Source organism: Nansenia antarctica, assembly GCF_963989245.1.
Source record: "Nansenia antarctica genome assembly, chromosome: 1".
NCBI lineage: Eukaryota > Metazoa > Chordata > Actinopteri > Argentiniformes > Microstomatidae > Nansenia > Nansenia antarctica.
The window spans coordinates 104,365,992-104,387,858 of NC_137674.1; the positions used below are offsets into that span (position 1 = coordinate 104,365,992).

The following is a 21,867-nucleotide window of genomic DNA, read 5'->3' on the forward strand; positions in this document are numbered from 1 at the left end:
AGATATACTGGGAGATATTACCATGGTAACGCACACCTTATTTTAATGTCCTAAATAAACAAATAAACATAATTAGAATAATGATGATGATAATAATAATAATTCATTTATAGTGTGTTATGTGTTATATTCCATGTTTCCCGACAAACGTTCATTTTGTTGCCTCTTTAACGATTTAATTTACACAGCCCTTGCCCCTTTCAATACAGACACAGTAGGCTCTCACGAAGCTTTCCCTGTCATTCAGATCTAGGACTGTGTACACGCACCGAAACATGTCAAACAAATGCATTGCGATCGTAGGGACGTGGTACAAAGGACCGCATTGTGCGTAAAACCATTTAGTATTATTTTTGATTTGGAGTATTAGAAATAGCCTAATAATATGACATAAGCCGTCGAAATTGCAACAGTGCGCTTATCGTGTAAAATGTGTAGTCGTCATATGGATATCCTGCCCCCCCCCAAAAAAACGACTGGAGCCCAACTAAAAGCTCATTCCGCACATTACAGCGAGGGATTTCAAGTCCTTTCCTTGTTTGTGACAGTAAAACTGTTCTGCTATGACTTGTCATATGGTACCCTCTGACATTCTGCGATTTCATTCTACTTTAACCCATCTATCGTCTTATAAAGAGTAGTTAATGGAAAAAATCATTTTGAGAAATATTGAGGTGGCTCTTAAAAGAGCCTTTGGGGTTATGTTTCTTGTCTGATCTTAGGCGCGCTCTCCACGAATGCGACGGGCCAGCTGGATGTCTTTGGGCATGATGGTCACCCTCTTGGCGTGGATGGCGCACAGGTTGGTGTCCTCGAACAGACCGACCAGGTAAGCCTCGCTGGCCTCCTGCAGGGCCATCACAGCAGAGCTCTGGAAGCGCAGGTCGGTCTTGAAATCCTGGGCGATTTCTCTCACCAGGCGCTGGAAGGGCAGCTTGCGGATGAGCAGCTCGGTGGATTTTTGGTAACGACGGATCTCCCTCAGAGCCACGGTGCCGGGCCTGTAACGGTGAGGCTTCTTCACACCGCCGGTCGCCGGGGCGCTTTTACGGGCAGCCTTGGTGGCGAGCTGCTTCCTTGGGGCTTTGCCGCCGGTGGATTTACGAGCGGTTTGCTTTGTTCTGGCCATAATGCTACCTTCTTCTTGTAGAGTAAAGTGTAGATGTCCTTCTCAAGCCAGCTTGCTACGTTTATAAAGCCGAAGCCGTCGTGCTCCGATTGGCCGGCGAATGTAGACGAGCTCATTGGCCCAAGAATGTAGACGAGCTCATTGGCCCGTTGTCACCTCCTTCTCAGGCTGTCATTGGACACGAGCCCCGTGCACCCTTCCCGCCATAAATTAAAACTCTAAACCCCTCCTGCTCCCTCCATTGCGCGCTTCCCTTGTCCACCCGACCCGCCCATGTGAATTATAATAATAAACATAATATGAAGATTTTAAAAAATCGGTGTTATGGGAGAATCCATAATTATTAGTCAACTGGCAGATGATACCACTGTTGTGATACCACTTTCTTAAGGACAACGACCCCAGCTATAGCTTTTACCCTATTCTCAGATGCATTAGGTTTGAGGCTGAATATGAATGAATGTGAGCTTATGGCCGTACAAGACTGCTAATGTATTTTCACAATATCCCTGTAAGGTACCGTTAAAATGTGTTTATGCTTATAGCCAGCACTCATCATTGGTTGGCAACACCACGTGGCCAAAACAGAAGTGTGTTGTTGTGGGTGCGTTCTCTCAGCCTCATTAAGGCAGGGGTCTTCAACCTTTTTCAACCCAAGGACCCCTTGGATGAGAGACAAACAGAACAGGGACCCCCACATGTAATATATATATAAGCCTATAATAACTTTTATATTTACTTCATTCACCTTTTATTTCACCATATTAACCTATTTATATACTGGGTTATTAGCCTATATGTGTTTATGATTGATAAAACGTTCATGCATAATTATGATTGGTTATTATTATTATTATTATTATTATTATTGTTTTTGTTGTTGTTGTTGTTCTTGATGAGGCTTATATTTTCTATTATTATTATTTTTCAACAATGAAACTTTTAGCTTCAGGAAGCAAGGTATGCCTACCTCCTGGGTGGAGGTTGTCAGGCAGAGCATCATGTCATCCTCAGGCTGCAGTCTGGAACTGTATTTGCTCTTCAGGTAGGTGAGGGAGGAGAATCCTCTTTCACAAAGATAAGTTGTTGCAAAAGGCAAGAGGCTCACCATGGCCTTTGCTGTCAGTTGGGGGAAGTATTTCTGGCAATGGATCCAGAACTGGGTGAGAGGCTGTGACTCGTACACATTCTTGTGTGTATTAGGTGTGTGGTTAGGTCGATCAGCTGATCTTCCTCAGCGGCTGTCAGGTTTGAGCCGTCGGATGCATTGTCTTTGAATGATAACCGTATCCATGTCTTGTGCTTTCTCCAAGACTCAGTCTCAGAAAAGTACTTCTCAAATTGACTTTCGAGTGCCTCCAAGTCATCAACAATTTCGCATTTCATATCAGGCGAGGGCGCATTGAAATACGCGCGCCAATACTGATCCACAGGAAAGCCATCTGACCTCGGAATGGTAAAGGAGCGCGTTGTGTTCCTCTCCTATAGCGGCGCATAGAGAAGCAAAGAGGCGGGTTTGTTATTATCAAACTAGTAACTAAATTAGTAACGTTATGCTAGTTATTAATTAACGTTCATTTCGCAATGAAGACCGAACTGCAGCGTTTTAGCCAACACCTAGCTTGCTAGACAGGTGTGTGTTTTTGACCAGCTGACGTTATGTTAGACTCTAGAATCATGGGCATCATTTATTTTGTGAATTGTTTGTCAAAAGTAGCTTATTATTGCCTATTAATGCTTGTACCTTACTCAATATCATTTGTTATATTTTTTAATTCTCACTGATTATTTTGGTGAAAGTTGTCAATTATTATGACAGAAATTGGCGGACCACCTGCAGTACCTCTGCGGACCCCCTAGGGGTCGCGGACCCCCGGTTGAAGACTACTGCATTAAGGTGTATGATGACTGTTGAACTTTGATTGTAGGCTTCAAAATGAGGCACACTACGGTACTCATAGCGGACAAACACCGTTTAGAGATGAAAATACAAATTGCACTTTTTGAGAGACAAGTGGTTGGCTCTTAAAAGAGCCTTTGGGGTTAAGTAGTGGGGTGATAGCCGTAGTAGAACATTTACTTGGCTTTGGCGGGCTTCTCGGTCTTCTTGGGGAGCAGCACTGCCTGGATGTTGGGCAGCACACCGCCCTGAGCGATGGTCACACCGCCCAGCAGTTTGTTCAGCTCCTCGTCGTTGCGGACGGCCAACTGCAGATGACGGGGGATGATACGAGACTTCTTGTTGTCGCGGGCGGCGTTCCCGGCCAACTCCAGGATCTCAGCAGTCAGGTACTCGAGCACGGCGGCCAGGTAGACCGGTGCCCCAGCGCCCACACGATGGGCATAGTTGCCTTTGCGTAGGAGCCTGTGCACACGGCCCACTGGGAACTGGAGTCCGGCTCGGGAAGAACGGGTCTTCGCCTTGGCCCTGGCCTTGCCTCCGGTTTTACCTCTTCCTGACATCTTGAAACTTAAAGCGAGTTCTGTGCTAGAAAAAGCGGATACTAGATTATCGCTTGGAGTGCTGTTCTTATAGCTCAGCCTGACCAGCGTTCATTGGCCATCGGGCCGATGACACCTCATCCAATCAGCAACCCGGATACGCGCGCCTCTTCCCGCCGCCCAGCGATTGGCCGCTGTTTCACTCGGCCTTTGTGAGTTTCCCTCGCGCGCCAGAAATCAAAGTTCAAATCAAACCAATAATTTCCTAATAATATACTAAATAGCGAAACAATACTCATTATTGGCATTACAGCGAAAAGTGAAGTGCATTAGGCTCTCACAGCTCTCCCCATACGCAATGTAGTAGGCTACTACTAGAGCGAAAAGTTGACCATTTCTATCCAAATAACGTTATATATAGCAAACTACCGTATGTCGATATTGAAAGGTATTTTGTGGAGTCTAGCATAGACCCCCCCCCCTCCCGCAGAGACCGAGTGAGTTAATATATCGTTTGTTAAAACATGTTTGTGTAAAGTGTTAAACTCTCATTAAGGCCATTTCAATATTTAATATACCGTATTTTCCGGACTATAAGTCGCGGTTTTTTTCATACTTTGGCTGGTCCTGCGACTTATAGTCAGGTGCGACTTATATATCAATAATTCATAATCTCTGACTGACATGAACTGACATACGGTAATCTCTGACTGACATGAACCAAGGAGTAAATCCGCTAGCGCCTCATACACGATAGAATAGCCATTATACTTGACAATGTGGACATTAAACACGACAATGTGGACATTAAACATGATGTTATGGACCTTATACACAATGTTATGGACGTTAGAAACGATATTAAAGTCATTTATTCCTTCCAGAGGCTGTTTAACGTTGCAATGTTGTACCCGCGAGTAGCATTTTGCTACTTCCGGTAGCGCTTCATACGCGATAGAATAGCCATTATACTCGACAATGTGGACATTAAACACGACAATGTGGACATTAAACATGATGTTATGGACCTTATACACAATGTTATGGACATTAGAAACGATATTAAAGTCATTTATTACCTTTTAGAGGCTGTTCAAAGTTTCATTTTTCCTCCGCGACGCCATGTTGTCAGCCCCGCGCTAGCTAGCGGACTTTACACTCGATAATACAAGTATTCCTTAACCTTTCAGAAGAAGTTTCAACGTGAATTATGTCCTTCCTGGGCTTACAAATCCTCTCATGTCTCTTCACAGTGCCAGACTAGAGTCAAGCTCAACAGGGTCTTCTTTCCCCGCTGATTCCGCCAAGCCCGTTCCCTTGAACCATGCGACTTATAGTCCAGTGCGACTTATATGTGGTTTTTTCCTCTTCATGGCCCATTTTTGGCCTGCTGCGACTTATACTCGGGTGCGACTTATAGTCCGGAAAATACGGTAGCTATTATTCTCGTGTGCATAGGTCAGTGATTGAGACTGGTGTAAATCGGACCTTCTTATTTGAGAAAGTTCCGTTATGTCGACATGGATGAAAATGCACTTTTTATGGAAATGTGGGTGGCTCTTAAAAGAACCTTTTTTTGTGGTGTCAACATGAACACTGTCAACACAAGTTTACTTCTTTGGGGCTGCCTTCTTTGCCTTGGCTGCTTTGGGCTTCGCTACCTTGACGACCTTTTTGGGGCTCTTGGTCGGGGCTTTCTTGACAGGTGCGGGCTTCTTAACCTTCTTGGGGCTCTTGGCAACCTTCTTAGCGGCGACGGGCTTCTTTGCAACGGCCTTTTTGGGAGACTTCTTAGCGGCGGCGGGCTTCTTTGCAACGGCCTTTTTGGGATATTTCTTGGCGGTGGGCTTCTTTGCAACGGCCTTTTTGGGAGACTTCTTAGCGGCGGCGGGCTTCTTTGCTACTACCTTCTTGGGTTTTGCGACGGCGGCTTTCTTCACCGTTTTCTTGACCGCCTCCTTGTTAATCTTGAAAGAGCCGGAGGCCCCGGTGCCCTTGGTCTGGACCAGCGTGCCTTTAGTGACGAGGGTCCTAACGGCGACCTTGACACGGGATTTGTTCTTCTCCACGTCGTAACCACCGGCAGACAGCGCCTTTTTGAGCGCGGCCAGGGACACGCCGCTCCTCTCCTTGGATGCGGACACGGCCTTGACGATGAGCTCGGCGACGCTGGGGCCAGCTGCTTTCTTGGGCCTGGCTGCTGCCTTCTTTGGTGCCTTGGCCGGAGCGGCGGCGGCGGGGGCTGGTGCGACTTCTGCCATGTCTGTAAAAAGTCTCGTTTGTTGCGGGCTACAAAACACTCTGTGATGCTGCTCTGTGATAATGAAGCTCAACCCGGAGATGGGGGCTGGTCTTAAACGCGACATGAGAACCGTACAGACTCAACCATCTATGCTCGGCAATCTTGGCTGACAAAATGTGCTGGCGTCTGTGTTTTCTCCTCGCCAATAATGGGCCAAAAGTCACCGATGGAACCGACTTGAGGTCCAAATTTGAACGGAACAGCGAGCAGACATGCCTCCGTTCAGAATAAAATCATGTGGGCCGCGAAGGCCTCGTGTATTTTGTTGTGATTCGCTCAAAACCCCACCGTTCCACCGTCGGAGGGAGCGATGCGCACATCTTTCCCTGTGCTATTTCTATTTGTGTCCTAAACTGCTTAAAAATGTATACGATTGCGACCAATACTCGTTGTCCTGGTAGCCAGGTTGTTTGGCTGGGAGTTACAAGGTTGAAGGTTCCCCAATGTGGTGCTGGGCGTTTTAAATGTGAGCTCTTTCGGGGGGCGTAAAACACAATCGCCTGGATGGGGCTGGGAGCTTGTCCGTGGGTGGTGATGGTGATGGTGGTGGTGACTCTCTTCATTATCTTTACAATTTCCTTCCAAGGTGGTAGAATGAGTGATTCGGCAAACATTCGCTTTTGCTATTAGCTCCAAGAAGCTGGATCCTGCACTTTGCTAAGCGGACACATGACGTCATGCATTTATTCTAGTTATCATTTTGCAGTCTTAATAGCTTTACGTAGTCAATGTCTTTGCTAGTATAAGTGGGGTGTCTTGTGTCAAAATGTATTTTGAGCTTACTTGGGACCATTGCTGCAATTTAAAGTTGTAAACTGCTGAGGTATTCTGGGATGAGACAGCTAGGGTCACCACTGTATGAAAGTATTGGTTTATTATAAGACAGCAATACCGTGATGTCCAAATCATATTGGTATGCATAAAAAAAGACAGAACTTTATTTTATTATTTTATTTGTATGTGTTGTGTGTGTGTGTGTGTGTGTGTGTGTGTGTGTGTGTGTGTGTGTGTGTGTGTGTGTGTGTGTGTGTGTGTGTGTGTGTGTGTTGGGTGGTGGGGTTGGGATTGTGCGTTTTTGGAGGTGGGGAGTGGAAATGGGGGGATGTGTGTGAATTGGAATGGAGGGGGGGGGATAGTTGGGAGGTGTGTGTGTGTGTGTGTGTGTGTGTGTGTGTGTGTGTGTGTGTGTGAGTGAGAAGAATGTCACTTAAGATCCATTCTGGTGTGTAGGCTTGCGAGATCGTCTAGCAACTGCAGCAGATCTCCATGTCCTGCTGGGCTGGTGACTGCGGGAGCGTTTGGCTGAGCTGCTGACGTCTCCTCCTTCACTCTGGCTGGCTTCTCTCTGGCGTTTCTTGCTGCCAGCCGCCTTGGGCCTGCCGTTGGATAGGTTGCAGGGAAGATTGCCTGGCACCTGACTGGCCTCCATGTACGTCTGCTGCAGAGCACTCTGGGACAGGCCTGTGAGGCACTGTGAGGCCTGCTGAGATAGCCAGGGACATGATCTATCCTTCTGATAAGACTCTCGACCTAGAACAACCAGGGTGGACTCCTGCTTTGAAGCCCTCACAACGTTCTCTTGGTTCCTGACACATTTGGGAACGATTGTTCACACAAGTTTACAAGCACATTCAATGTTAAATGACCTACAGCTTATATAGGCCAATTACCTGTCAATTTGATCATTTATATTTTCCCAACAATAACTGTAGGCTACATGGCAATATTCAAATATATTACTGTTACATTGACGATATTCCTGTGTGTGCTAGACGTTAGCAGAGCTAGAAGATTGTCGATGTGGGAGATATTATCCATGGTAACGCACACCTTATTTTAATGTCCTACATAAACAAATAAACATAATTATAATAATGATGGTAACAATGAGAGATGTCTCATATTAGGATATGTTATCTTCTATTTCGGCCCGTGACAAATCTATACATCTTCAATCAATGCTAACTGTCAACTGGGCACAAGCTGAGAGAACTACAGAGCGTGAGGCGTTACCTAGTGCACAATGCATGCAGTAGTAGACGCTTTTTTAATAGAACATTTAATTACTATGAATTCAGTTCATTACTGGCGTGATTTCATGTTGACGTTTTAAATGCATAAGGTATACCTAGAATGAGAGCAATAACGTATTTGAAATACTGCCAAAGCCAAAACAGGCGCGTTCTGCTAGCGCTCAAAATACAACGTAACGACTGGATACTATCAAGCACTAGCAATGATACTATGTCCACTTCTATGTAACGCGAGGTCTATGGAATTGCGCCTTTATTTGGGTGTGGTTGGCTCTTAAAAGAGCCTTTGGGGTTAGTGAAGCAGGCGACACACGCTATTTAGCCTACTTGGAGCTGGTGTATTTTGAGTGTCAAAAAAGGCGCGCAAAACCTCCGGCGCGTTCAAGGACTGGAGTCTTCGAAAATTGTAACATCGAGTAATTGATACATGCCTGTTACAAATTACAATACACAATCAGTACAGCATATCAATTCGACTGATTTGTAGCACGCGAGCTCAACTCACTATGGAATTGCTTTTATTGATAGGGTGGGTGGCTCTTAAAAGAGCCTTTGGGGTAAGTAGCACAGGCTAAGATCTGTTTACTTGGAGCTGGTGTATTTGGTCACGGCCTTGGTGCCCTCGGACACCGCGTGCTTGGCCAGCTCACCGGGGAGGAGCAGACGCACGGCAGTCTGGATCTCCCTGGAGGTGATGGTACGACGCTTGTTGTAGTGGGCCAAGCGAGAGGACTCACCGGCGATGCGCTCGAAGATGTCGTTGACGAAGGAATTCATGATTCCCATGGCCTTGGAGGAGATGCCGGTGTCGGGGTGGACCTGCTTCAAGACCTTGTACACGTAGATGGCGTAGCTCTCCTTCCTGGACTTTCTGCGCTTCTTGCCGGTTTTGGTGGCGGTCTTGGTGACGGCTTTCTTGGAGCCCTTCTTGGGCGCTGGCTTCGCTGGTTCAGGCATGTTGATAGTGGCTCGTTACTTCTCAGAAACGAATGAGGAGGCGGCAAACGCACACCCGTAATATAAAGGTGGGGCTATGCAAATTAGGAGGCTGCTGACATCCACTTCCAAAGCTCTAGCCTGCCTCGCGGGTAAATACATTATCTGCGCACGCGCAGGCTCCTCCCCCCCACCCTTTCCTTACTTTTTCACCCGGCTGTCGGGTTGCCTTGTTTCCGATGGCGATATGAACATGAAAACGTCAAGAGGAAGATTGAGAATGATATACATAGAACACCAAGTCCCCCAAACTACCAACCAGCCTAGCGATTACTACCAGGAATTGTCCTTTTGGGATGGTACGACAAGGGCATTCATTATTATTATCACTACATGCGCAATATAAAACAAAAGGGGCTGCACTGTGTTGTGTGCGTAATAAGCCATAATAACCATTTTCTTTCTAGAGTGCACATGTGGGATGGTCATTTCTAGTCGTGGAATGCCAAGACTACGCATTTACTTGCGTTGACATTGATTTGGCAACGTATGTTTTTTTCATGACAGCTAAACCCGTTGAATGTACAGGCCTGACAAAATGTGTTATAATAATGGAATCAACTCTCTTGTGTGGAGATGGGTGGCTCTTAAAAGAGCCGTTGTTTTTTGTAGGGGGTGGTTGAGTTTACGAATAGTTTAGCCGCCGAAGCCGTACAGAGTACGTCCCTGGCGTTTCAGAGCGTATACAACATCCATGGCGGTGACGGTCTTCCTCTTGGCATGCTCGGTGTAGGTGACGGCGTCACGGATAACGTTCTCCAGGAACACCTTCAGCACACCACGGGTCTCTTCATAGATCAGACCAGAGATACGCTTGACGCCCCCACGGCGAGCCAGGCGGCGAATAGCGGGCTTCGTGATTCCCCGTGATTCCCTGGATGTTATGTTATGTTGTCATTGAACAGCATGCCATTCAGCCTCTTAATGGCTCTCTCAGCAGCTTCCTGGCACTCATATTGCACATAGGCATGGCCTTTAGATTGGCCATTCTCATCACAAACCACCTTACAGGAAAGGACCTTTCCAAATGTAGAAAACGTGTCGTAGAGGGCCTGGCTGTCAATAGATTCCTCCAAGTTCTTGAGGAAAACATTGCCTACCCCACTCTTCCTCAGTGAAGGGTCAAGCTGAAACCACATGATGCGCATAGGTCTTCCTTGGAGGTCATCAAAGTTAATCGTTTCCAGAGCAAGCTCTGCATCAGCGTGCTGTTGAAAGTTGACATAGGCATACCCCAAGGATCGTTGGGTGATCTTGTCCCTGCACACTCGGATGGTAGTTGCACCTGCAGAGCTGAATTTCTCATCCAACATTGTCTCAGTGGTATCCTGGTGGAGATCTCCAACATACAACATACAGGCCATATTTAGTTATGTTAGAACACTTCTCCTAACCCTAATATTTTAGCTTTGGATATTCTTGATAATAATCAAATGTGTGCTCTATGCAGAGGAATTGCAGGTCATTTAAATGATAACACTGTTGTTTACACTAGAACTGGTTCTAGAACCCCAGTTGTGGTGGTCCTCGTTTGTTACATCATCACATTCTCAACTGTGAACTGTTTCTATGTAACCATATAAATCCTTGATGTTATATCTGCATTTCTATATGCAAATATGTTAACTACTCATTGTTACCTGAAGGGCTGTAGCCAGCAGTGTATGTTGTACAGAGTTTGGGTTTTTCTCCCATGTTGGGGTTCAGGAGACCTTCGCTAGGAGATTTATTTGGTGCACTCTGAACCACATACAGTATGGAGGGAATAGATATTCGGAGGAGAAAAGTATTTTGCACATATATACTATATATATCAGAAGCACTGTTTTCATCAAAGACCCTAAAGAAGCAATGCATTTCTTATGATAGATAGATAGATAGATAGTTTATTAGTCACACGACCAAAGCCGGTGGAATTTGTTCTCGCTGCCTGCTCTGCGCTGACTCTGTCAATAATGTGTAGTGAATTAAATGACTAGTTAGTGAAATCAAACTCATATATCGCAAACATAATGGGCATTTTTATCTTGTGGCCATCCACAATTATATGAATTGATTTAAGAAACATAATGACTGATTGCGTTGATGTCAATATTGTAATTTTTTCAGAATAATAATGAGCAACTAGAAACTGTATGTGTATTGCATTATTTATGCTTTTCTGAATAACATTTTCGTATTCAGGTACATCCCTAGTTTCAAATCGCCTTGCATGGTAGCTTGCCGCCATTGGTGTGTGAATGAGGCCGTTGTAAAGCGCTTTGGATAAAGGCGCTATATAAGTCAGTCCATTTACACTGGTGTAAAATACTTTCTAAAATAAACACTCGACTTTTTCTGTCGTCATGGATGATAATGCGTTTTTACGAAAATGTGGGTGGCTCTTAAAAGAGCCTTTTAGTGGTACAAATGGTGTCGGAAAGAACACTTTGAATGTTTACTTCTTCTTTGGGGCTGCCTTCTTTGCCTTGGGCTTCACCGTTTTGGGTTTGGCTACCTTGGGCTTGGCTGCCTTGACGGCCTTTTTGGGGCTCTTAGCCGGAGCCTTCTTGACCGGTGTGGCCTTCTTCGCCTTCTTGGGGCTCTTGGTGGCCTTCTTGGTGACTGCCGCGGGCTTCTTTGCCTTCTTGGGAGACTTCTTGGCCGCAGCAGCGGGCTTCTTTGCCTTTTTCGGAGACTTCTTGGCAGCGGCGGGCTTCTTTGCGGCCGCCTTCTTGGGTTTCGGGGCGGCGGATTTCTTCGCCGGCTTCTTGACCGCCTCGGTGGCTTTCTTGTTGAGCTTGAAAGAGCCGGAGGCCCCGGTGCCCTTGAGCTGGAGCAGAGTGCCCTTGGTGACGAGGCTCTTGACGGCGACCTTGACGCGGGAGTTGTTCTTCTCCACGTCGTAGCCACCGGCAGACAGCGCCTTCTTGAGCGCAGACAGGGACACGCCGCTCCTCTCCTTGGATGCGGACACGGCCGTCACGATGAGCTCGGCGACGCTGGGGCCAGCTTTCTTGGGCCTGGCTGCTGCCTTCTTCTTGGGGCTCTTGGTCGGCGCGGGGGCTGCTGCTGGTGCGACTTCTGCCATGTCTGTAGAAAGTCTCGTTCGTTCCGGTAAACCAACTAGTCTGCAAAGCTGCTCTGTGAGAATGAAGCTCAACCCGGAGCAGGGGGCTGTCCTTAAACGCGGCATGAGAACCGTGCAGACTCAACCATCCCTGCTCAGCAGTCGTAGCTGCCGAAATACTTGGGCGCCTGTGTTTTCTCCTCGCGAATAACGGGCCAAAAGTCACCGGTGGTGCCGAGTTGAGGTCCAAATGCAAACGGGCCAGCGAGCAGACTTGCCTCCGGTTAGAATAAAGTCATGTGAGCCGCGAAGGCCTCGTGAGTTTTGTTGTGACTCGATCAAAACCCCACCGTTGCACCGTCGGAGGGAGCGGTGCGCACAGCTTTTCCTGTGTTATTTGTCTCCTAAAGTGGCTAAAAGTGCATATGATTGCGACCAGCACTCGTTGTCCAGGTAGCCAGGTTGTCTGGCAAGGGAGTACAAAGGTTGAGGGTCCCCCGATGTGGTGCGGGGTGTTATAAATATGAGCTCTTTTGGTGGTCGTGAAACACAGTCGCGGGGATGGGGCTGAGAGCTTGTCCCTATAGGTGATTTTTCAGATGGTGTCCCTCTCCCTCCTATTAAATCTAGACAAGACAGGTGGAAGCCATAGATAGACTATGGACTATGGTTGCTGCATGTCGACTCTGAGGAATCAATTGCGATATTATCACCAGAATTGTGTCGAGGACATCAGCAGCCTTATGATGAATATGTTCGGCTACTTAACTAGTTGGTAACTAGCTGAAATTGCAATCATAACTTTGTTTGTAAATAAATAAATAATAATAGTAATAAGTAAATTCAATAAATTAAATGTGCTTATGTATGTGTTGTTTATCGATGGTGACGTAGTCAGCCTGCCTCCTCTCTCCATGTGTTTGTGGGTCTTTGTGGACCGGGGTGTTTAAATTACATCACATTTGTAATGTAACATAATATAATATAATGGTTCTGCCGCTGCTTGGCTGTCCTTGAGCCTCGTATTAATCGTATTAATATTCACCAATAATACAATAATATATATGCTTATGACACTGTTGTACAGTATGCTATTGCCCCCACGACTGACCAGGCTCTTTCTGAGCTACAGTCTGCATTCACTGTCCTGCAGAGAGCATTTGGTGGGATGAGAATGAGAATGATACTTAATGTTGGAAAGATAACAATCTATGTTCTACCATATCACAAATTGTTTTTATTTTATTCATGTTTGCATCTTGGGTGTCCCGCTACCTGGGCAGTTCGTTCATGGCGGTGTTTGATTATCGCTTTATCATAGATGATAGTTGTTATCCTCATCATTGCATTCTGTATAAATGGCTGGCTGGACCGTTAAATCCTGTAGATCTATTCATAACTCATTTTTGTATATAAAGCCCTACTACATAAACAAAACCCGCTAGTGGTATTATTACAATTCAAAGACATGCATGACCGAACTCGTTCACATCATTGGTTCTTGAGGTTCTGTCCAGGTAGCTGACTAGTGAGCCTGCATCAACCTTAATGCTATTCAAGTGCAAGAAGATTACATTTGTCTTCGCCGTTTAAGATACACACATTCATCTGCTGTGGAGCAGTAGCAGGCGGTCTGATTCTCCCTGGAGGTGATGGTAGATCCACATGTGAACGCCGTTTAAACTATTATATTTTATTATTTATTTTAAATCCACCTGTCCCGAGAAATTGGCCATGCGTATGTATGCAGTGTAGTCACTCCTGTCCATTATATTAATAGAGGAAACCGTTTTAGACAACTAGTGAGCAACAAACAAGTGAGGAAAAAAAAAGGCGCGCAAAACCTCCTGCGCGTTCAAGGACTGGAGTCTTTGAAAATTGTAACATCGAGTAATTGATACATATGCCTTATACATGCTTGTTATGTTATGTATGCTTTCTGCCTGTTTTAACCTGCTGTGGCTTTCACTCCTGTATTACTAAGTTTTATTTGTGTTTTCTTCCTTGTTATGTAAAGCACTTTGAGACCCTTGGTCTGGGAAAGGTGCTGTATTAATACTGTATAATTTTACTTACTTGTTACAATACACACAATCAGTACAGCATATACATTCGACTGATTTGTAGCACGCGAGGTCATCTCACTATGGAATTGCTTTCTTTTTTGATAGGGTGGGTGGCTCTTAAAAGAGCCTTTTGGGGTAAGCAGTACAGACGAAAATCTGTTTACTTGGAGCTGGTGTATTTGGTCACGGCCTTGGTGCCCTCGGACACGGCGTGCTTGGCCAGCTCACCGGGGAGCAGCAGACGCACGGCGGTCTGGATCTCCCTGGAGGTGATGGTAGACCGCTTGTTGTAGTGGGCCAGGCGAGAGGACTCACCGGCGATGCGCTCGAAGATGTCGTTGACGAAGGAATTCATGATTCCCATGGCCTTGGAGGAGATGCCGGTGTCGGGGTGGACCTGCTTCAGGACCTTGTACACGTAGATTGCGTAGCTCTCCTTCCTGGACTTTCTGCGCTTCTTGCCGGTTTTGGTGGCGGTCTTGGTGACGGCTTTCTTGGAGCCCTTCTTGGGCGCTGGCTTCGCAGGCTCAGGCATGTTGATAGTGGCTCGTTACTTCTCAGAAACGAATGAAGAGGCGGCAAACGCACACCCGTAATATAAAGGTGGGGCTATGCAAATTAGGCGGCTGCTGACATCCATTTCCAAAGCTCTAGTCTGCCTCGCGGGTAAATACATTATCTGCGCACGCGCGGGCTCCTCCCCCCACCCCTTCCTTACTTTTTCACCCGGCTATCGGGTTGCCTTGTTTCCGATGGCGATATGAACATGAAAACGTCAAGAGGAAGATTGAGAATGATATACATAGAACACCTCCCCCCCAAACTCCCAACCAGCCTAGCGATTACTACCAGGAATTGTCCTTTTGGGATGGTACGACAAGGGCATGCATTACTATTATCACTAGATGCGCAATAGAAAAAGGGGCTGCACTCTGTGTTGTGTGCGTAATAATCCATAATAACCATTTTCTTTCTAGAGTGCACATGTGGGATGGTCATTTCTAGTCGTGGAATGCCAAGACTACGCATTTACTTGCGTTGACATTGATTTGGCAACGTATGTTTTTATTCATGACAGCTAAACCCGTTGAATGTACAGGCCTGACAAAATGTGTTATAATAATGGAATCAACTCTCTTATGAGGAGATGGGTGGCTCTTAAAAGAGCCGTTGTTTTTTGTAGGGGGTGGTTGAGTTTACGAACACCTTCAGCACACCACGGGTCTCTTCGTAGATCAGACCAGAGATACGCTTCACACCCCCACGGCGAGCCAGGCGGCGAATAGCGGGCTTCGTGATTCCCTGGATGTTATCACGGAGAACCTTGCGATGACGCTTGGCGTCTCCTTTTCCGAGTCCCTTTCCTCCTTTTCCTCCTTTTCCTCTTCCAGACATGTTGAGTTCAGTAAGATAATGACTTCGGTACGATACGATAGTTCTTGTTCATGATTGGACAGCTCAGGGCTTGTGCCCTTTTCTATCCATCGTTTCGCTTGGATGTGGAGGTGTAGATGGAGGGGAGGAGCGGTAGCTGTGCCAATGGTAGATGGATACCATAGATGGATACCAATGGTAGATGGATACCATAGATAGTCCAGTCAATCTGTGGTTTAACCCAGGGGAAATTGCAATAGTAATAATTCAAGTTTTTTTGTGATCCCTAGGGACAACCAAATAACATATTAAAAGTCTTAGTCTTAATATTTATTGAATCAAGGTAAATTCAGGGGTCAAAAATGTGGGTTTTTGTGCCAGGCGCAACACAGCCAGTTAATAGGATAAAAAAAGTAACTAATAGATATCACCATGAAACTTCCCCAGTTAATCACTTACATTAAGACTACTATTTTTTGTATTACAAGTTTTCTGAAATATTATGTTAAAATATGCAAATTAGGCATTATCTAATGAAATATGTGCTAATTTGCATAACATTCAAGATCAGAAATCTGAACATTGGATAAAGCCAGGTTAAAAATTATTGTTTAATCTTGTTGTCATATTAGAGTCAAGGTCCTCTATAACAGGGAATTTGTATAACTCTTTTTATCACTCCATAAATCTGAAAATGCTGTCAACAGCCATAAAAAGTAAGCTTTGCCATGTTTTTAGGAGTAAATGTTACATAAATCAGGCTATGAATGATATATTAACAAACCCCTCTATAGCAGACATCGGAATGTAGATAGGAATACAACTGGAAAGTTTGGTGTATGTAAGTGCTACTGAAGTGGAGATTTCTGGCTCAGAGTATGAGAAAAAACAATTTTTGAGAAAACGACCATTACCCACAATTATATTTTTATTTTATTGTATTCAAACAAAGTCAATCAAATTAGTTTATAACACATTTATTATCATTGACATTTCGGAACATAGAGAAATGTTAATGTTTTTCTATGAAAACCATGTTGCATATCATATACAGATTAAACACTTCAATGAGAAATAAACCACATAAACCTATAAACCTATTAAAACTTTATAAATACAATATTTAAAAAATTAGACCAAGCTTGAAATATGCCTTTACTGTAGGCCTACATGTAACCTTCACTCCATGTCCTCATCCCAATGTTGTGCCGACATATTCGCGCACACACCTCTGCATTCTGAACAGGCTACAGAGCAATCAAGTCCTTGACGACGGCATTTGCAACGCATAGTGCCACAACCTGACTTGCAATTACAGCGCACAAGCTCCAACAAGTATTGAGGAGCAGGGTCCTGGTCGGAATGGATGGGAATGAGGCATGAGTCTTGGATCCTCCAGCCCCATTCCTCTGGTGGTAGCGAGTTTCCCATCCATTCCTGAACCTGATGGTACACTCTGAAGCTGTGAAGCATGGCAGACGACGATGTTGGCGGCAAGTTGCGAGGGTGGATAGCCGTTTTGCTGTCAGTCACTTTAGTATAAAAACTTTTCAGCCTGAGGTCATTGAGAGAATCCATTTCTGCTCCTTTGTAGATTAGTATCATTGCCCTTTCCCCTGCAGCAGCAATGTCATCCTTGGTAGCAGATTGTTTCTGAAAAATGCTGGCCTGTACTCTGAATGAGTCGCTTTCTCTAACCAGACCCAGAGATACCCCTTTCCCAACCCCAAAGAGTCTGGATGTTGTATCACAGCCAAGCATGGCATGCGCGAATAAGATGTTGTTGCTAACGTCTTCACCCAACACATCTCTTGCTTGCCCAATGTTCAAAAACCTGTAACTTGATGAAGACGACTTCTTGGGCTCAGACATGAAGTACAGTTCTCCTTGCTGATAATGGTGTAACAGAAGAATGAGGAGGTCGGTGTCGTCTCCAACAAGGACAGTTCGATGTTTCAATGCTGCTGTCACTGCAGTTTGAACTATGAGCACATCGGCGTCTCCCTGAGCATTGTGAATGTCAAACCCTGCAAGTGTTAGTCCCTCCCCCAACAGGTTTATGAAACGTTGTTTGTTCTCATTGTTTGACAGAAATTCCTGTTTTTTCAACCTCAGTGACATGGTTGACGTGAATGAAACCTTCCGGCCAGTGTTTGTGTTCCTCCTTTTATGGGCACCATCCTTTGTAGATGGCTGGTTGCTGTACCCATCAAACACAATCACCACTGATTGCCCATAATGTTTTCGAACATAACCTATGTACGTTTCCACTATTGCTCCATATGTTTTTCCTATCTCCCAGGGTAGTCGGTGGAGGAGGGCCCCTCCATCTAAAACGTACAGAATGTCTCTTTCTGGCACATCATCATGAGGGACTGCGTTCCATATTGCTTTTGCAATTTGGGGTTTGTTCGCTGGGAGAAACACTGTTTTCGTTTCGAAGAGCGCAGGTGGATACCCACAGAGTTCATACTTGAAGGCTTCAGCTAACTTGTCTGCCTGTGTCCCAGCAATCACTAGTCTCTGAAACAAGAGCTGCGAATCAATATGGACAACTTCTTCTTTGTTCAGTTTGACTGTGGATTTGGAATCCATGGTGACTGCATGTGCTTTCCTCTTGAAGGTATATTCTGTCACCTTTTTCCCTACCATGTCCTTTAAGACCCTTCTACCAACTTCTTTTGAATGGTCCACATTCACCGCATTATGGGCTGTCACACCAGTGATTAGGTGCTGAAGGTGTTCATACCCGGCAAACGGATTTTGTGACTCCAACAATTGAAGTATTTTGATAGTGTCAGCGTTGTCTCGTGCCTGTCTTGATGCAGAAAGGTCCTTGTGCTGTTCACTAGTTTCATAATTTACCCCTGTCACTTCTTTCATGGCATTGTTGATTTCAGATGTTGCAGGGTTGGAAAGAACCCACACCAAACGTTGTGTTTCAGACATACCCCTTCTCCGTGTCAGTCCTCCGGTTGATTTCATACTTCGCATGAGGGCTTGTTCTATTACAAGGTCGGGGGATAGTCCGGCCCAGTATTCATTTGATCTACGAACAACTTGCAGACCATCTTCCTGAAATCGTTTGTAAACTTGGGGATGTGTGTCTTCTAGTTGGCGCATTTTCTGGAGGTATATGGTCAATGATTTTACATACAAGTTATGTCCGGAGGCAGCCATGAATGGCATCATGTCTGTCAGGGTATCAAGGTGCTGATCCCAATTTCCAGTTCTCTCCGATCCAATGAATGCACGGACTAGGTCGATCATCTCCATGTACTGTAGCCAGAGTGCTGCTGTCCGGTCATCTACCATGGTTCTCTTCTCTGCCTCCAAACGCTGAGCTATGATCTGGAGTAGTGCACTTGCATTTGTCCTGGTTGCAGTGGCAGCCATAACACTGTCATACAGATCTGAGGCTTCTGCTAGTTCTTCTGGTACTTTGGCATAGTCTGTGGATTCTCCATCTGGCTGATCAGAAACTGTTTCCTCACTGTCATCACCAACAGTACCATCTTGAGTCAACTCTGACACATCCTCTGAGTCCACAGCATAGTTTGCTTTGTTTGGGACAGGCAGTTTGACATGAAAAGTTTTCGCTGCCAGTAGGGTGTTCAGTGCTCCATCAACCAGGAAATGACCTCGTATGGCCCTGGCAACTGCTTTTCCTTCGAGCATTTTGGGCACCGTATTTGGTGTGTACACTAATTCAAGGATTTCTTCCAAGCCAGAGCCTGACATCAAATGGCCAACTGCGCCAAGGAAACTCATGAGCACATGGAACCCACCAAGTCGGAGAACGATAGATTTCAATGGACTGCCAGGTGCTTCACTTTCAATAATTGTCATCGCTTTCCACCATAGTGGTTGATCAAAGGTTAGAATTGGAGTGACCTGGTAGCGAGCTGCGTGATCATGAACGAACTGCAGAGTGGAATGAATGCAAGTCAGATCTCCTGGATCCATGTCAATCATGGGTAGGAAGATGACTGACGACTGACCAGGATGATCTCCAGTGTTGAGCATTTTCATCATCCCGGACCATCCAGGCCTTGAGCATTTGCCGAGCAGCAAGGACAGCTTCCAGAGTCTATCAGCAGGCGTCTCTCTATCGTCTTCAGAGTGCTCTTCACATTCCCTGTAGGTAAGATTCTTGAGGCCCCCAGACTTCTGTACATATGGAACAATGTTAATGCGTCCGACATCTGTTAGGTCCTTTGCTGTCACCTTGATACGTGGACTGATGGAAGCTTGTTCAATTTTGGGGGTGATGCATGCAATAATTCCCATGCCATGGAACGTTCCATGGCCATCAATTGTTCGGATATTATGGTCAGCATTATCAGCAACATATTGTATGAAGTGCCCAGGTGTGAGTCCACGTACCTCAGCTTCTCAGCTACTGCAGCACTTCTTTCATACATCTGTACCTCTGGATATGAACAGCCAAACCCAAGGTGATACAGACTGTCAACTAGAATTGTTTATGCAAAGTGGTGATGCATTTGTACACCAACCCCAAGCTGAAGTGGTGGAAGTAGAGCTCTTGGTCTGGTAGCTTGCATCATGGCTTGGCCGATGGAACAAACTTTTAATTCCTTTTCTTTCCCAACAAATAGTGTGCGCAGGAAGAGTTGCAGAGACTGTGGAACATATAGCAGTGTCTTCATCACTGATGACATTTCTAGACTTGTTGGATAGGAACTATTTCCCTGCACAACAGACCTAATGTCAGATTTCAAGACTTCTGCTGCAGCCATAATAAGCCTCTCCTTGTCATTATCATTGCTCTTGGATCCTTCAAAAAAGTCATGGAGAATTGCTGAAGCCGTCCTTCGGAATGTCACCACATTCTGTTTTCCTTTTACCTCACTGAGCAAAATGTCACAACCAAAGTGACTCTGAAGTTGTTCTTTCATGTGGCGAAAGCTGTATGGCTCCTCATCATCTCCTAAGTAGTCCTTCATCCTGATGATGAGGTCATTTATTGTCGTCTGCTCCTCATCACTATGGCGCAGATAGTCTGCCACTTTCAAAAAAGCATCACCACGAGAAAGGGACCGGGGCCTCCCAGATTTACGCCTTTTTGAGCCATCTTGAAAACACTTGGGAACTTGTCTTCCAGTTCTGAAGCTGCCGTTGCAAGACTTGTGGTATACTGCGTCAGCAGCGTGAAGGTCATTCACATATAGCAATCTTCCTCTCACTATATCAGACCAATGGTCCGAACGCTTAGTGCAACATTCAAGTAATTTGGTCTGGAAGTCTTTGGTCCTGACAGGAATCAGTTTGAACTCTTTTAACTTGCCTGAATATCTGTCATGCACCCCACAAAACAAACAGTGATCTTTGTATGAAAATGAGGGGCCAGATGATCTGCGCTTACAACCAACTACCCCTGCTTCAATATCTTGCTGCTGTTTCTTCTGTTTTTCTATGTCCTGTGGGTTGGTAAATTTCCTCCGGCATTCTACATGAACCACTTGGCCAGGGACTACGGTTATGCCTACATTGCATTGTTCATTGGCTCTGACAATACCATGACATCCCTTCTGGGTTAACTTGACAGTCGGCACGTCATCAGATGTTTGGTTCCCACAGAATACACACTCATCCGTCTCCATCTGGAACAAAGTTATTAAACAAGGCACACTTTTAAACTTCTGATATATTTTGCTCTGCTAACGAACACTATCACCCTGCCAGCTGTGGCTAGCTAGCAAATGTCAGCTAACCACTAGCTAACATGACGAGTAACCTGTAATTCAATGCAGCAAAAATTAAGACTGTTGACAATTATAAACGTGTTTTATTGTATTGAGTCGTAGAATTAAAGGAATGTCTAATCCTTTGTTTGAACTAGGCTACTTACCAGTGACAGCTGTACACACACTGTGGCTAGCTAGCAAACGTCAGCTAACCGCTAGCGAAGAGTAACCTGTAATTCAATGCAGCAAAAATGATGATTGATGACAATTATAAATGTGTTTTATTGTATTGAGTGGTAGAATTAAAGAAATGTCTAACATCTTTGAACTACTTACCAATGACAGGCTGGGAGTGTTCTCTCAGTATGTTGTGATCTTATAAAAATGCAGTTAGACGTTCGTAGCGATGTACCGCTGTTAGCCGCTAGCTGCGTTTGTTGTGGTTTCATCAGTGACTTTTCTCCCATTCTGTGTTTGAGGTGCACCAACATTCAAATACTCGTGTCGTCTTCAATTTCTGTCCGATTTCAATGTGTGACACATCATTTGAAAGCTTACAATCTGTATTTTCAGAATATGTAAAAAAAACTGAAAGTGTATGTTGGCAACTGATTGATGAAAACATTGTCTGGCGTCACATTTGGCAAATAAGTGGGTGTTGGGGTAGTTGTACCCCTAATACAGGTATAAGACTTAAGAATATCCTCTGAAAAAGTGTTTTATTGGAAAGATTGACCCCCAAAACATAGGAAAAGACACCAAATATGT

The 21,867-nt window shown here is 45.2% G+C and overlaps 5 protein-coding genes across 5 annotated transcripts; all 5 read right to left on the minus strand.

The window, feature by feature from the left end:
* Positions 1–718: 718 nt before the first annotated feature.
* LOC308169934 (histone H3.2) lies at positions 719–1,129 on the minus strand (the record flags this gene model as incomplete). The annotated part of the gene is made up of 1 exon (XM_080544667.1): positions 719–1,129. One exon carries the CDS (start codon positions 1,127–1,129, stop codon positions 719–721), a length of 411 nt encoding a protein of 136 aa, XP_080400793.1.
* A 2,076-nt stretch (positions 1,130–3,205) lies between these two features.
* LOC308161426 (histone H2A-like) lies at positions 3,206–3,592 on the minus strand (the record flags this gene model as incomplete). Its single annotated transcript, XM_080535444.1, has 1 exon — positions 3,206–3,592. One exon carries the CDS (start codon positions 3,590–3,592, stop codon positions 3,206–3,208), a length of 387 nt encoding a protein of 128 aa, XP_080391570.1.
* Positions 3,593–5,181: 1,589 nt separating this feature from the next.
* LOC308175797 (histone H1-like) lies at positions 5,182–11,972 on the minus strand (the record flags this gene model as incomplete). The annotated part of the gene is made up of 2 exons (XM_080550350.1): positions 5,182–5,232; positions 11,370–11,972. 2 exons carry the CDS (start codon positions 11,970–11,972, stop codon positions 5,182–5,184), a joined length of 654 nt encoding a protein of 217 aa, XP_080406476.1.
* On the minus strand, positions 8,489–8,863 carry LOC308157861 (histone H2B-like; the record flags this gene model as incomplete). The annotated part of the gene is made up of 1 exon (XM_080531458.1): positions 8,489–8,863. The coding sequence occupies one exon, from the start codon at positions 8,861–8,863 to the stop codon at positions 8,489–8,491; it is 375 nt and encodes a 124-aa protein (XP_080387584.1).
* Positions 11,973–14,177: 2,205 nt separating the features above from the next.
* On the minus strand, positions 14,178–14,555 carry LOC308158307 (histone H2B-like; the record flags this gene model as incomplete). The annotated part of the gene is made up of 1 exon (XM_080531899.1): positions 14,178–14,555. Exon 1 carries the CDS (start codon positions 14,550–14,552, stop codon positions 14,178–14,180), a length of 375 nt encoding a protein of 124 aa, XP_080388025.1. The 5' UTR covers positions 14,553–14,555.
* Between the last annotated feature and the right edge of the window lie 7,312 nt (positions 14,556–21,867).